This window comes from Pteropus medius, unplaced genomic scaffold, assembly GCF_902729225.1.
Source record: "Pteropus medius unplaced genomic scaffold, Ma_sr-lr_union100, whole genome shotgun sequence".
Taxonomy (NCBI): Eukaryota; Metazoa; Chordata; class Mammalia; order Chiroptera; family Pteropodidae; genus Pteropus; species Pteropus medius.
The window spans coordinates 14,225,094-14,237,461 of NW_024342473.1; the positions used below are offsets into that span (position 1 = coordinate 14,225,094).

The following is a 12,368-nucleotide window of genomic DNA, read 5'->3' on the forward strand; positions in this document are numbered from 1 at the left end:
AGCAGTTCCTCTCTGCACCCCCAAAAGAAGAAAACCACTTAGGCAAGCAAAAATTTATAATTTTAGAGCATCAACTAAGAATGTTTTTATATAAAAGTAGTAGTTTTCTAAGGCCTGCTGTTAGTATTAAAGATTAAAAACCCTGAGATTATTTGTCAAATTCTTCACCACAGTTAACCAGTTGAAACATGATTTTGTCTATGCATTGGCACAGCAAAAAACGTTGCCATTTTATTCCAGCATGCAGCAGGACTGATGGGCTGTTCCTACCTCTTTGTTGTTTGATTTGCTTTAAATTTATTGTGAAATTCTTATAGATCTACAAAGTACATTAAGAAAAATTCATATTTATATACTTAACATCCAGCCGTGTACTCCCCCAATTATATCCATCTTCCCTTCCTCAAAATGTAATAATTAGCTTAAGTGTGGCATTTATCATCCTTACGCATATCTTCATATTTGGGCTGTTTCTTTCCTAGGTCCTCAAGTCCTTTCTTTCTACATCCTCTGTTGTCTAAGGCACTAGGATTTCCCTGAAGCAATCTGTGCCTGAGAGCTCAGCATTTTCTTCCCTTTGTACTGATCTCTCTACTTCTGAGCCATAGGTCCTTGGAAAAGACTCCTCATAGATATTTTTTCTTAGATACCCTAAGAGAGCAAGGTGGGACTGCAAGTAGATTCCAAATAAGCAGGAGATGGTTTCTGGTTAACAGAATTCAGAATGAGTACTGCTGCCCATGCACTGACAATTTCAGACGCTCAGGGGCCTCTGCAGCTTCCAGAGGAACTGCGCTTCCACTTCAGGACAGAGGCTACACAGTGTTATGGTTAAAGGTTCAAACTCTGCAAGCACTTGCCTGGGTTGAATCCTGGCTCCTCCACTTATGAGCTGAGTGAACTTGAGATTCAGTTTTCTTGTCTATAAAATAAGGGTAATAACAGCCCCTATTTTAAAGAGCAAAGGAAGAAATGAACCAGTTCCTACAAAGCACTTAGAATAGTGCCAGGCACATAGAAGTACTCAATAAATGTTAACTTTTATTAACAGTAGTAAATTCTTCTGGGAATTGAGCTGTACAAATTTTTGTTTATAGAAAACTCAAATAAGTTGAGTATTTTGTTTTTACAAAAATCCTTTGTGCATTTTTATAAGAGAAGAACTGTGCATGTAATCCTTATCTTTACTTCTTCAGAGCTCTTGTTCTTGCAGTAAAAAGCTTTCATGAATCATGCAACCATTCCTTTCATCTGTCATGGTCACTTTCTGTCAGATCCCTAGTAAGTGTGGGAGGCGGCTCTGCTAAGTTGCCGATTTGCATTCTCTAGAACTGCCTACCTGATCTTGGCCCACAGCTTGTGTTGTTCTGAAGATGACAATTATGGATTATGAAAGGAAGAATTTGGGCTTTTCTGTTTTGGTTTTTGTTTTTGTGAAGGAACTGTTTAAGTCTCATAGTTAAATGGGAAACTAAATTAAAGGAGAAAAAAAAACAAGTTTCCATAATGATAAATAAATAAGATGTTTTAAAAACCAACACAGGTGCATCAAAAAAATAAGATGAATTGGTGGATAGAGGAATTGATAAATATGTGATAAAGCAAATATAGCAAAATATTAATTGGGGAATTTAAGTGGTGAGAATGGATGTTCATTGTGCACTTTACTTCTCTGTGTTTGAAATTTTTCCAAATATTGAAAATGCACGCAATGCATTTTCCTTTATAAGTGTCCATTTGCTTTCTGGGCAGGTGTCTCAGTACCTCTGCAGCTGGGCCTGCCCGATGCAGTGCCCCCCCAGTACGGGGCGCTGAGGGAGGTGAGCATCCACACCGCGAGGGCCAGGCTCCGGCTGCTTTACCACTTCTCGGACCTCATGTACTCGTCCTGGAGGTTGCTGAACCTCAGCCCCAACAACCAGGTAACGTGCTGACTTGGGAAACAGTGCCTGTGATGTGCTCACCAGGTCTGGGACTTTTTTCAACCTTCAGAAAATTCTTTCATGGCTAATACTTTTCCACTACACCCGAGAGATGTAGAAAAGGCAACAATTCTGTTTCCTTTTTATTGTTGGTTTAGTGACAGTCCAGATATTGGTAACCATGCTACTGGACACAAAGTGGTCTTCCTTCTGTGTTTTGATTTGTCCAAACCTTGAGGAAGTATGAATATAAGCATAAATTTTCTGTAAAGTCCATTATGTGATTTTAAAACTTAAACATTTAAAGCTATTAGTACCAGTCAAAGTTGTTATATAAATGAGTCCACAGCATTTAGGAGACTTCTTGGTCTCCTTACAAATGTGCATTCTAGGTCCTGTGGAAGGGTAAGTGCAGGAGATAAAGTAAATTTGTCTGACTTATGTCTTTATAGAACAGTCTAGTAATTTAGGAAGAAAACATCTGGCTTTGTTTATTTGCTGGTTTAATGTGTAGACACGCCTGCCAAAATGTATATCAGTTTATAAAACTGTTCATCAGAAATCCTTAAGGTAGCCAGTCATGGGGCATATGAGAAATTTGACAAATCATTGTTAGAAATAGATAATCAGCCAGATGACAGAATATTATGTGCACTAAATAGTGTCGGTAAACTGTAATTAGAGAAATGTTTAATGATATAAAGTTAGGTGAGAAAAGCAGCAGAAAATTGAATAAGCAGTATGATCTCAGTGTGAAAAATGTATGCCTACACACATGGAAAGAAACTGGAAGGAAATAGATCAAAGTGTTAATGGGGCCATCTCTGTATGGTAGGATTATGGACGATTTCATTTGCATGTATGTGCATGTATCATTTTCTGTATTTTCCAAGTTTTTTTTACATAATCATTTTATCAGAAAAAAATATTTTTTTAAAGTGACTAATAATTACACCCAGGTTTATGCTTTTAAAGTGAATTTCAAAAAGAATTATGCTCTAAAAGTAAAATGTATTATTTATTTTAAGCCTTAGAGAGTATCATTTCTGATAAGCTTACTTTCTATTACAGAACAGTGCATCTCATTATAACGCCGGAACGTGGGGCATTGTGCAGGGACAGCTTCGGCCTCTGTTAGCACCAAGAGTCTATACCCTCCCGATGGTGCGCTCCATAGGAAAAACCATGGTTCAAGGCAAAAACTATGGACCTCAAATTACAGTAAAGAGGATATCAACCAGGTTAGTGTATGTATGTATGTTTCACTAACTAGCTGGCTTTTTTTTAGATGAACATTATTACTAACTAATTTCTGTGAGCCTTAGCTTCCTCATTTGTAAAGTAGGGTAATAACAGTATTTATATTAGTACTTAGTGCTGTTACCATGGGCCTTGCACACTGTTTGACTATCGTTAAGCTGGCCTGTTCGCTGCTGATGGGAAGATATCTTCAAGTGACCTTTGTGGTGATTTGCGAAGTTGGTGAGAATTGTGTTTTATACAGTTTTCCCTTTCTCTTAAAGAGGACGGAAGTGTAAGCCCATCTTTGTCCAGATAGCAAGACAAGTAGTTAAACTGAATGCTTCAGACCTTCGTCTGCCCTCCAGAGCATGGAAGGTTAAGCTGGTTGGAGAAGGGGCTGATGACGCTGGAGGAGTGTTTGATGACACAATCACAGAGATGTGCCAGGTCTGTTCATTCAGTGTCCTCTACTGAGTTGTCTGCTCAGGCGTTGGCCATTTTACCATTTCCAGTGATTACTCTGTCAGGCATGTTTTTATAAATATAGCAAGGATGCGTTTGTGAGCCCTGCATAAAGTCATGCTATTAATGATGTATAGGTGAATTATAGTAAGGGTTTGTGAAATGCTTTGTGAAGATACCTTCCTGAATAAATGTTAGTGCTTAGCCATCTACCGATGATTCACCATCTGTTGCTTGTAATACTGGCAGAGGAAATAACAATGACATATTTACTTTATGTAACAGACAAATCCTGGACCACCCATATGCTCCAGTTTATTCTGGTGCTTTTAGAAGTGCCAGGCTCCAGGCGAATTAGAAAAACAAGTCTTAAGAGTTTGGACCAATTCTTATTTTAAGATCTGCAGTGGAAGTTTTGTTTCCAGATCATCTCTGACCCTTCCAGCTTTGCCTGGTGTCGAGATTTTTCTAAAAAATCCTGTGACTAAAATAACACTTAGTAATCAATTATTGAGTCTATTTAAATATACTATATCCTACTCACAGATACCCCAACTCCTGCCCTGAATTGACTTTTTCTTCTTAGTTCTACATACAACAAGATATTTGGTACATTGGGGAGTTCCTAATTTCATTTTAAAGTAAAACTGTAAAAATACTCATAGAGATGGTTGGTTGTCACAGAACATTATAAATTTCTCAAATATTTTCAGTATACTGTTGAATTTAATTGGTTCATTCTCTTAATGCATTTGGTTGTCATTTCTCAAAAAGTTGTTTTTCTTTCCTTTACAGGAACTTGAAACTGGTATCGTTGACCTTCTTATACCCTCTCCCAATGCTACCGCAGAAGTGGGTTACAATAGGGACCGGTAAGGCGGTCAGCAAGTGTTTATTAAATGTCAATAATAACAACAGCAACAACAGTAACTCACATTTATCACATTTATTAAGTGCTTACTGTGTGCCAGGCACTGTTCTAAGTGATTTACATGTATTATTCATTGAATCCCCATTCCTAAGGAGTAGAAACTGCTGTTCACAGATAAGGAAACAAAGGCACTTCCATCAGGAATTGGTTTTTAGTGTGGGACCAACTCAGAGATAATACAGAGGGGTAGAGGAAACTCAAACTTGATCATGAAACCTGACTTCTTTTGTGTTTCTGAAGGCCACCATTTTCTGCATCAAAGTTTATTAAAAAGCTTTGATATGCTATCAAATCACAGCACTTAGTATTTGCATTTATATATTATCCTTGTATTTGCCAAATTTTGAATTTTGGATCTTGTGTCATGGACTTGTAAATGGTAAATGAAGTGATTTTAGGAAATTAGGGTATCCTGGAGCAGATAGCTTAAGGACTAAGAGGCCATTCACTTGCACTTTTATGTTTCTTCCAAGAATAATTCAAAATAGGGGCCCTGTGTTGTCCAAAACAGTAGCCGTAGGCTACTGTTGAGTGTGGCTGTTGAGTACTCGAATGTGGTTTGAGTGGTTGAAGAACTGAATTTTAAATTTTATTTAATTAATTTAAATAGCCACATAAGGCTAATGACTAACATATTGGTCAACGCAGGTGTAGACTAATGCTATAGCTGTTAGGTAACATTTCTAATAGATGTAAGGAAAGTTTTGCTTGAAATATTTTCTTTAATTCTGCAGGTTCCTTTTTAACCCTTCTGCCTGCATCGATGAACACTTAATGCAATTTAAGTTCTTGGGAATTTTAATGGGGGTTGCCATTCGCACAAAGAAGCCTCTGGACCTCCATTTGGCCCCTCTGGTGTGGAAGCAGCTGTGCTGCGTCCCACTCACCCTGGAAGACCTGGAGGAGGTGGATCTGCTCTATGTGCAGACCCTCAACAGCATTCTTCACATTGAAGACAGTGGGATTACCGAGGAGAGTTTCCATGAGGTAAATTCTGGCCAGCCCATGTTTCTGCTGGTCTTCTGCTTGCTGTCTGGCTGACTCACGCCATGTCCCATTAGCTGCCCTCAGCAGCTCAACTCCAGGAATTGCTGCTACCAGGTAGAGTTGGCTCTAGCACCTAGCTTCTGCTTCTTCCCCTTTCACCAATTCTCAGACCTGGTTTAGAGGGAGAAAGATTCAGCCTCATTTTTAACTACAGCCAGATGAGTCAGCATATTCCTTGCTGATCAAGTGTCCTGATCAGCTATCTCATTTGCTTTGTTTTTATCCTTAAAAATCTTGATGTTGTTACTGTTTTGCTATATTTGTGTGAAATATACTTTTTGTTGTAGTAAAAAATTTTTTTTCTTCTCTTCTTAGATGATTCCTCTTGATTCTTTTGTTGGCCAGAGCGCTGATGGCAAGATGGTTCCCATTATCCCTGGTGGAAATAGTATCCCACTCACATTTTCCAATAGGAAGGAGTATGTGGAGAGGGCCATTGAATACCGACTTCACGAGATGGACCGACAGGTGAGATTACATACTTCGGGGGTACATGTGGATGTTTGTCTTTGTCTCCGAACAAGAATTGACCAGTTACTGCCAAATTTTTGCATATTAATTTACTGTATTGATTCATTTGTATCTATATTTCAGCTCCTGTTCAGAGAGTATTCAGGTCATATTTCTTGGCTCCTATCTCCTTACTCAAGACCTTACGTAGGTCAGCACTCCAGTGGAATCGAGGGCAAGCTCTCACCCATGCCTTCAGACCTTGCTCTCTCACTCCTCCTCATCTCTTACTGCTCCCCAACCCATGGTCCCCACTCCAGCTTTGTCAGGGTCCATGTGAAGGAACCCCTGAATGCTGATCTTGCAATCTCACATGAGTGCCTCTTCCCCTCTCCTATTGCAGTCCTTCAAGCCCCAGCTGAGAATGCATCTCCTCCACAGAGCACTTTTCCTCCAGGTTCATAACCTGGAGAGATCTTTTTTGTTACTTAGAAATTCTTCAAGATACCATATACTTCTGTGTTGTAGTTTCAGTAAGAAGCCACAGAGTTTGGGTCTTGTTTTTCTATTAGCTTATAACACATTGAATGAAGAATGTATTTTGTCTGTCTGTCTGTCTGTCTGTCTATCTATCTATCTATCTATCTATCTATCTATCTATGTATCTACATCCTATATATCCTTATTCTATGCTGACATATAGTAAGCATTTAATAAATGATGAGAGTATGATGAGTGATAATAGAAATGAATATTGTGTCCAAAAATGATTTTTGGGGGGTTATATAATCTTTATAGCCACTTCAGTAATACTTTATTTGCAGACTGTGTTGGGGTCTTATTGAGAGCTGGACTCAGGCTCTGAGGCTGTGTAATAATTTAAAGTATATATATTCTATACCCTTCACTCCTGGTTCTTTCTTTGATTCTGGCTTTGGACCAAGTCTCGTCAGAAAACTAAGTCCCTCAGTTTAGTAAGGGCGGGTTTCATCAGCAATGCTGTTTACACAGCCAGGGCTTAGGATTTGTTTCTAGTTTATGGCTACTTTTAATCCTTGGAGGGTGAATAACTGACTAAAAATGTATTGATCACCTCCTGCATGCCAGGCATGGTGCCAGGCACCCTCATGTGCAGTTTTTCTCATAGTTACTCTGTGAGATAAGGATTACTGTCACCATTTCACAGATGAGAGCACCGAGTCCAGAGAAATGAAGTGATGTGCCCAGGGTGGAACCAGGCTCCCAAACCAGGTTTAATTGCAGGGCGGGTCTAGGCTCTTCTGCTGGCCCTTCTCCTGAGAGTCAGAGAGTGACACTCCACTCTCTGTCAGTTGTGCTGTGCTCTGCCCTGGCTTTGTCCCTGTTTTTGTAACAAAGCCTTCTTCCTCTTTCACTTCCTCCTCATCTCTTAGAACCCAATGTTCTCATGGCTGTCTCCAGTTGTTCCCCACCCAAGTAGCCAGCCCCATACCATAGCCTCATTTTTTTTCCAGACAGCTTTTGGTTTGTATTCTGCCAGGCATGATATCTTGGGTTTTGGCAGATTTTAGCTAGGATATTCCTTTCAGTATCAGTAGAGACTGCCCTCACTGCCAGTCTCATTCTTTAGCCCAGGCATGATAACCCTGTACCAGTCATAACCCCAGGGCCTTCCCCAAGGTATGGCTTATTTTGAGATTTTGGGGTTTTTTGTTTTTGTTTTTGTTTTTTTTTTATGGTAGGTGATTTTGAATTGGCCAAGAGTGAAGGCATATATATGAAACAAACCTTGAAGAGCCATGAGTCTGTGTGTAGGGGATGCACTACTAGCAACCTTGGAGGAATTCTAAACAGCGTGGGCAGCTCCTAGCAGCTTCCCCTCAGCATTCCCTTTCTGGCCTGTTCTCAGCACTGTGCTAAAAGAACAAAAGCAGTATAAACTACCCAGTCATACAGACTTTCATATAATTATTCATTTAAAATTCTCATCACAGTTATGTGAGCAGCAATTATTTGTCTCACTTTTCAGATGAGAAAATTACAATAAAAGAAGTGGTGGAGCTGGGATTTGAAACCTAAGTCTCCTAATTAAATTTTCTGTCTTCTTCTGCCCTACAAAAGGACTCTCCAGTTTTACTTTCTTCTTCATACTTTTCTAACTTTTTTTAAACAATGAACACAAATAATTTTTACCAAAAAAAAAATGACTGTTTTCAAAAGAAAAATATAAATTACAAGAATAAGAGAGGCTAGACACGTTCTCCAAGAGCTTCTTACCCTTCTGAGGAGATGAACTGTCCCACATAGCACACCCTCACAGCCCAAGGCTACGTGTGTGGGAGTATGAGTGAGGGAGGTTGGCCTTGGGGAGGGCCCAGCAGGCTGGGATTTTGTGGGGGAGGGAAGGTGGGCTCCTAAATGGGATTGAACTGGGACCAGAAGGAGTATCTGAGTCCCACAAGCAGGGAGAAGCTCTAACAAAGGGTCAGAGGCAAGGAGGGTGGGTCATGCGCACGGGCACTTGTGCCTGGAGATCTGAGGGATAAGTAGAGGGTCTGGGGAGCAGATCAGCAGGCAGGACATGCCTAACCCTATTAGGTTCACAGTGGGTGCCCAGTCTCTGCACACACATTGAATGAACAACTTCTCTTGGGAGCAGGTAGCTGCGGTCCGAGAAGGGATGTCGTGGATCATCCCCGTGCCACTGCTGTCCCTCCTCACAGCGAAGCAGCTGGAGCAGATGGTGTGCGGGATGCCTGAGATCTCTGTAGAAGTCTTGAAGAAAGTAGTGCGGTACCGGGAGGTGGATGAGCAGCATCAGCTCGTGCAGTGGTTCTGGCACACGCTGGAGGAGTTCTCCAATGAGGAGCGGGTGCTTTTCATGAGGTTTGTGTCTGGAAGATCTCGACTCCCAGCCAACACTGCTGACATTTCTCAGAGATTTCAAATCATGAAGGTTGATAGGGTAAGTAAGCTATTTTTTTCTTCCTTGGTAATGTCTGTCCTTATTGCTTCCTGTTGCTTGCATGTTGGATAAAACAAACTGTGACCTTCAAGTAGGCCTGCCAATTCCAACTTAATGCTTGGAATTTCCAGATTAAAAAAAAACATCAAGCAGAAAAACTTGTTCAGAAACATCACATAACTTCAGTGGAAAAAAGTCCTAAATGGATGTACAAGGCACACTACAACCAACAGCCTTTACTAAATCTTGCAGTATCTTCCTGAGTGAAAGCTAAGCTTGTCAGAGGAGTCATCATGTTGCCTCTGCCTCTTATTTCCTACATCTTTTCATTGTGGGACTTGTCACTGGGATGTGGTCTTATTTGTTTGTTTTCAAAAAGATACTAACCATTATCTGGTGCACATGCTCCAGAAGGAACTCGAAGAGGCAGGGAGCAGCAATGCTGTGTTCTACAGCTACTTGTGCAGTGTGCCTCGTGGAGCAGGCAGTGCAGCTTCTCTGCGGCCTGATGAAAGACCCCAGCTGCAGAGCCCCAGCCCAGCTGCCATTTTGACAGATGGCTTAGGAATAAAAAGGCTTAGAGTCTTAAATGCACACTGCTGCCAGAGTCATCTTTCTCAAGCACCCATCTGACCATGTCGCTCTGCTCTTTTCAGACCATTCAGGGGCCCCCTGCATTGACTCTAGGATAAATGACGACCACCTTTGCAGCCTTAAACACCTCCACAATCTGGCCTCTGCCCCGCTTTGTGATATAACCTCTTGACACTTACTATGTTCTGGACATAATGGGCTGCTTGCCTTTGTCCCTGACAGACTATGCTGTTTTTAAACTTCTGTGCCTTTGTGCAAGCTGTTCCCTAGCTTTAGTAAGTTCTTCTTTACCACCCGTTCCATCTATACCTGGCAAGCTCTTATTCATCCCTTAAGCCCATCAACAATGTCATCTCCTCCAGGAAGCCCTCCTGGATGTTTTTCTGGGCCCCCTGACCATTTTTGAAGACAGACTTAGAATTCCTTCTCTCCACCTCCTGGACACTTAGTACACTCAATCCCAGCATTAAGTTAGAAGTGTCTGTGTTCCCTCAACACTCCCCCTTCTTCCAATAAGCTGGGCAGTCCTCCAAGCAGGGCCCATGGTGTTTATTCCGGAAGCAGCAAGGACAGTAGGGCCTCTTCACACAAGGGCCCTTCCTGCCAGTTTCAGCAGGTTTCAGTGTCTGCCTTTCTGGTGTTTTTCCAGTAACTACTCCTAGAGGTTGCTGTAGCTAAAGCCATCCCTCCCCCGCTGCCTCCCAAGGCTACCCGCCTGGGCTCCTCTCCTGGGCTAGGCTTGCTGGAGAGTCCACGCACAGGAAAGGCTATGAAAAGAGCCTTTCCATAAATTTTCTCCATGACTTGCCAGAAACTATAAGTTGTAAATCTGTTTTGTTGCTTCAGAGAGAGATGGGGAGGAGGAAATGGTTTATTTCTATTCAGCTCTGGGAAAAACCCTGCCTTATGTCTGTCTGGAGCTACCCCTGCCATCCCTGGAGTTAATCCACCACTAATCCCCTGCCTGGGGGGTTTCAGTCTCAGAAACTGACCACTGCGGGTCTCTCCTTTGTGACTCTTACACCATTTCTCCAGTTTCCAAGTCAGAGCCACCTGCTAATATTCTCCTTCACTGTCTTTGCTGGTTTTGGTTTTTCTGTAATTGAGCTTTCTGTGTCATCAGTGGCTCTGGCACAGTTGGGGTTTTGGGCCTCCCTCCATCATCCTACCTCTTTGAAGTGCACTTACCTGGTATAGGGCTGGGGGTTGGTTAAGTCAAGGTTAGACAAGAAATAGTGGATGGGTACTTTTTAAAAAACTAATTTTAAAAAATTATAAAATCAATGTAATGCTGTTACAGCCATTACAAATAGTTTAGAAAATAGTTGTGTTTGCAGGGAGGGACAGGAAACCTGTGTAAATCCTCTTTCTTTAGTAGTAGCCATTCTTATACCTTTCACCTTTGTGTAAGTCCTACCAGTTTTTGCTTCAAGCATGCACATTTTTGCATGATGTCTTTAGAACTTTGTATTCTGCTTTTTTCACCTAGTAATCCATACTGAGCACTTTTCTGTTTTTTCTTTCATCATAATTATTTTAAGTGACTGCATCATTGTTAGTTAAATGGATGGACTGGGATCTAATTAACTATTCCTTCCTCATTTGACCTGGGTGCTGGTGGCCATGGCAGATGAAGCATGCAGTATGCACACTAGGAAGACAGGAGAGGGGCATGGTGGCTCCCTGACAATTGTTCCATTTCACCAGCTCTGTTGGGGGATCCCTGACGTATCTTCACATCTGTATACTCTTCATACAAGGGAACGAACTCTATTACACACTTATATTGTGGCAGGCACTGTGAGAAGCATGTTCTCTCAAGTAATCCTGCTAGTCAGGGCTTGTTCTCACCTCACACATGGGACACCAGAGCCCGAGCTTTTAATGCTGTTTCCCAGTGTCTCCTTCCCCTCGAGTTGGCCACACAGTCATGTCTGTGGAGCCTATCTCGAAGGCAGGGAGGAGTGCTTTCCTGACTCTGGGGCAGTGGTAATGGGAGCCCCTCTCCCCCCATGACACCCCGATGCTGCAGTCACAGCTCTGGGTCTCTCTCTCCACAGCCTTATGACAGTCTGCCTACCTCACAGACCTGCTTCTTCCAGCTGAGGCTGCCCCCGTACTCCAGCCAGCTGGTCATGGCTGAGCGTCTGCGCTACGCCATCAACAACTGCCGCTCAATCGACATGGACAACTACATGCTCTCGAGAAACGTGGACAACGCTGAGGGCTCCGACACCGACTACTGACTGCCGTGGGTGCCGTCACCCCTTCTTTTTCTCAGTAATGCTCACTTCCAGTTTAATGTTGATATACTTTTATGGTAACTACATAGATGTTTTAGGAACATAAACCGACATTATAAACAGTGGCCACATTTAGTTACTCTAAATGTAACAAAGAAATTAGATGTTTTTATTTTTCTGTGATTGTACAAAAAAAAAAAAAAAAAAAAACAGAAAAAGTGCTCTCAGTCAGGTTTTTTCCCCCTCCATATTTTCGGTCACTTTTGATAAGTTTGCATGGAACCATTTTGGTGCATTTTTAGTTGGGAATGGTACATTTTGTAAACCCACCCAGTGAACATGAAATTGTACATTGTGTATAATTGTTCATTAGAAAGGACAGTTTTACATGAATATTCATATATTTATTTTGTTTTAATTTGAATTGCCTGTGCAGGGTTCCTTATGCAGAGAAATAAAGACGATTCAGGAATCAGAACATGGGCTGTTTTTTTTGTTTTTTGTTTTTTGTTTTTTTTTTCTCTCCAGTGGAG

General features: G+C 41.5%; 1 protein-coding gene across 16 annotated transcripts in view; it reads left to right on the forward strand.

Annotated features, from left to right (window-relative positions):
* Window positions 1–12,313, forward strand: part of HERC1 (HECT and RLD domain containing E3 ubiquitin protein ligase family member 1) — a 163,095-nt gene extending 150,782 nt beyond the window's left edge. For all 16 annotated transcript variants that reach the window (XM_039865348.1, XM_039865346.1, XM_039865356.1 and 13 more), the window contains 8 exons: window positions 1,753–1,922; window positions 2,994–3,163; window positions 3,446–3,611; window positions 4,422–4,498; window positions 5,292–5,544; window positions 5,920–6,072; window positions 8,693–8,998; window positions 11,653–12,313. In XM_039865348.1, the coding sequence (XP_039721282.1) occupies window positions 1,753–1,922; window positions 2,994–3,163; window positions 3,446–3,611; window positions 4,422–4,498; window positions 5,292–5,544; window positions 5,920–6,072; window positions 8,693–8,998; window positions 11,653–11,838 (1,481 nt within the window). In that variant the 3' untranslated portion in view covers window positions 11,839–12,313. The remainder of the gene's footprint in view (window positions 1–1,752; window positions 1,923–2,993; window positions 3,164–3,445; window positions 3,612–4,421; window positions 4,499–5,291; window positions 5,545–5,919; window positions 6,073–8,692; window positions 8,999–11,652) is intronic.
* Window positions 12,314–12,368: the final 55 nt, after the last annotated feature.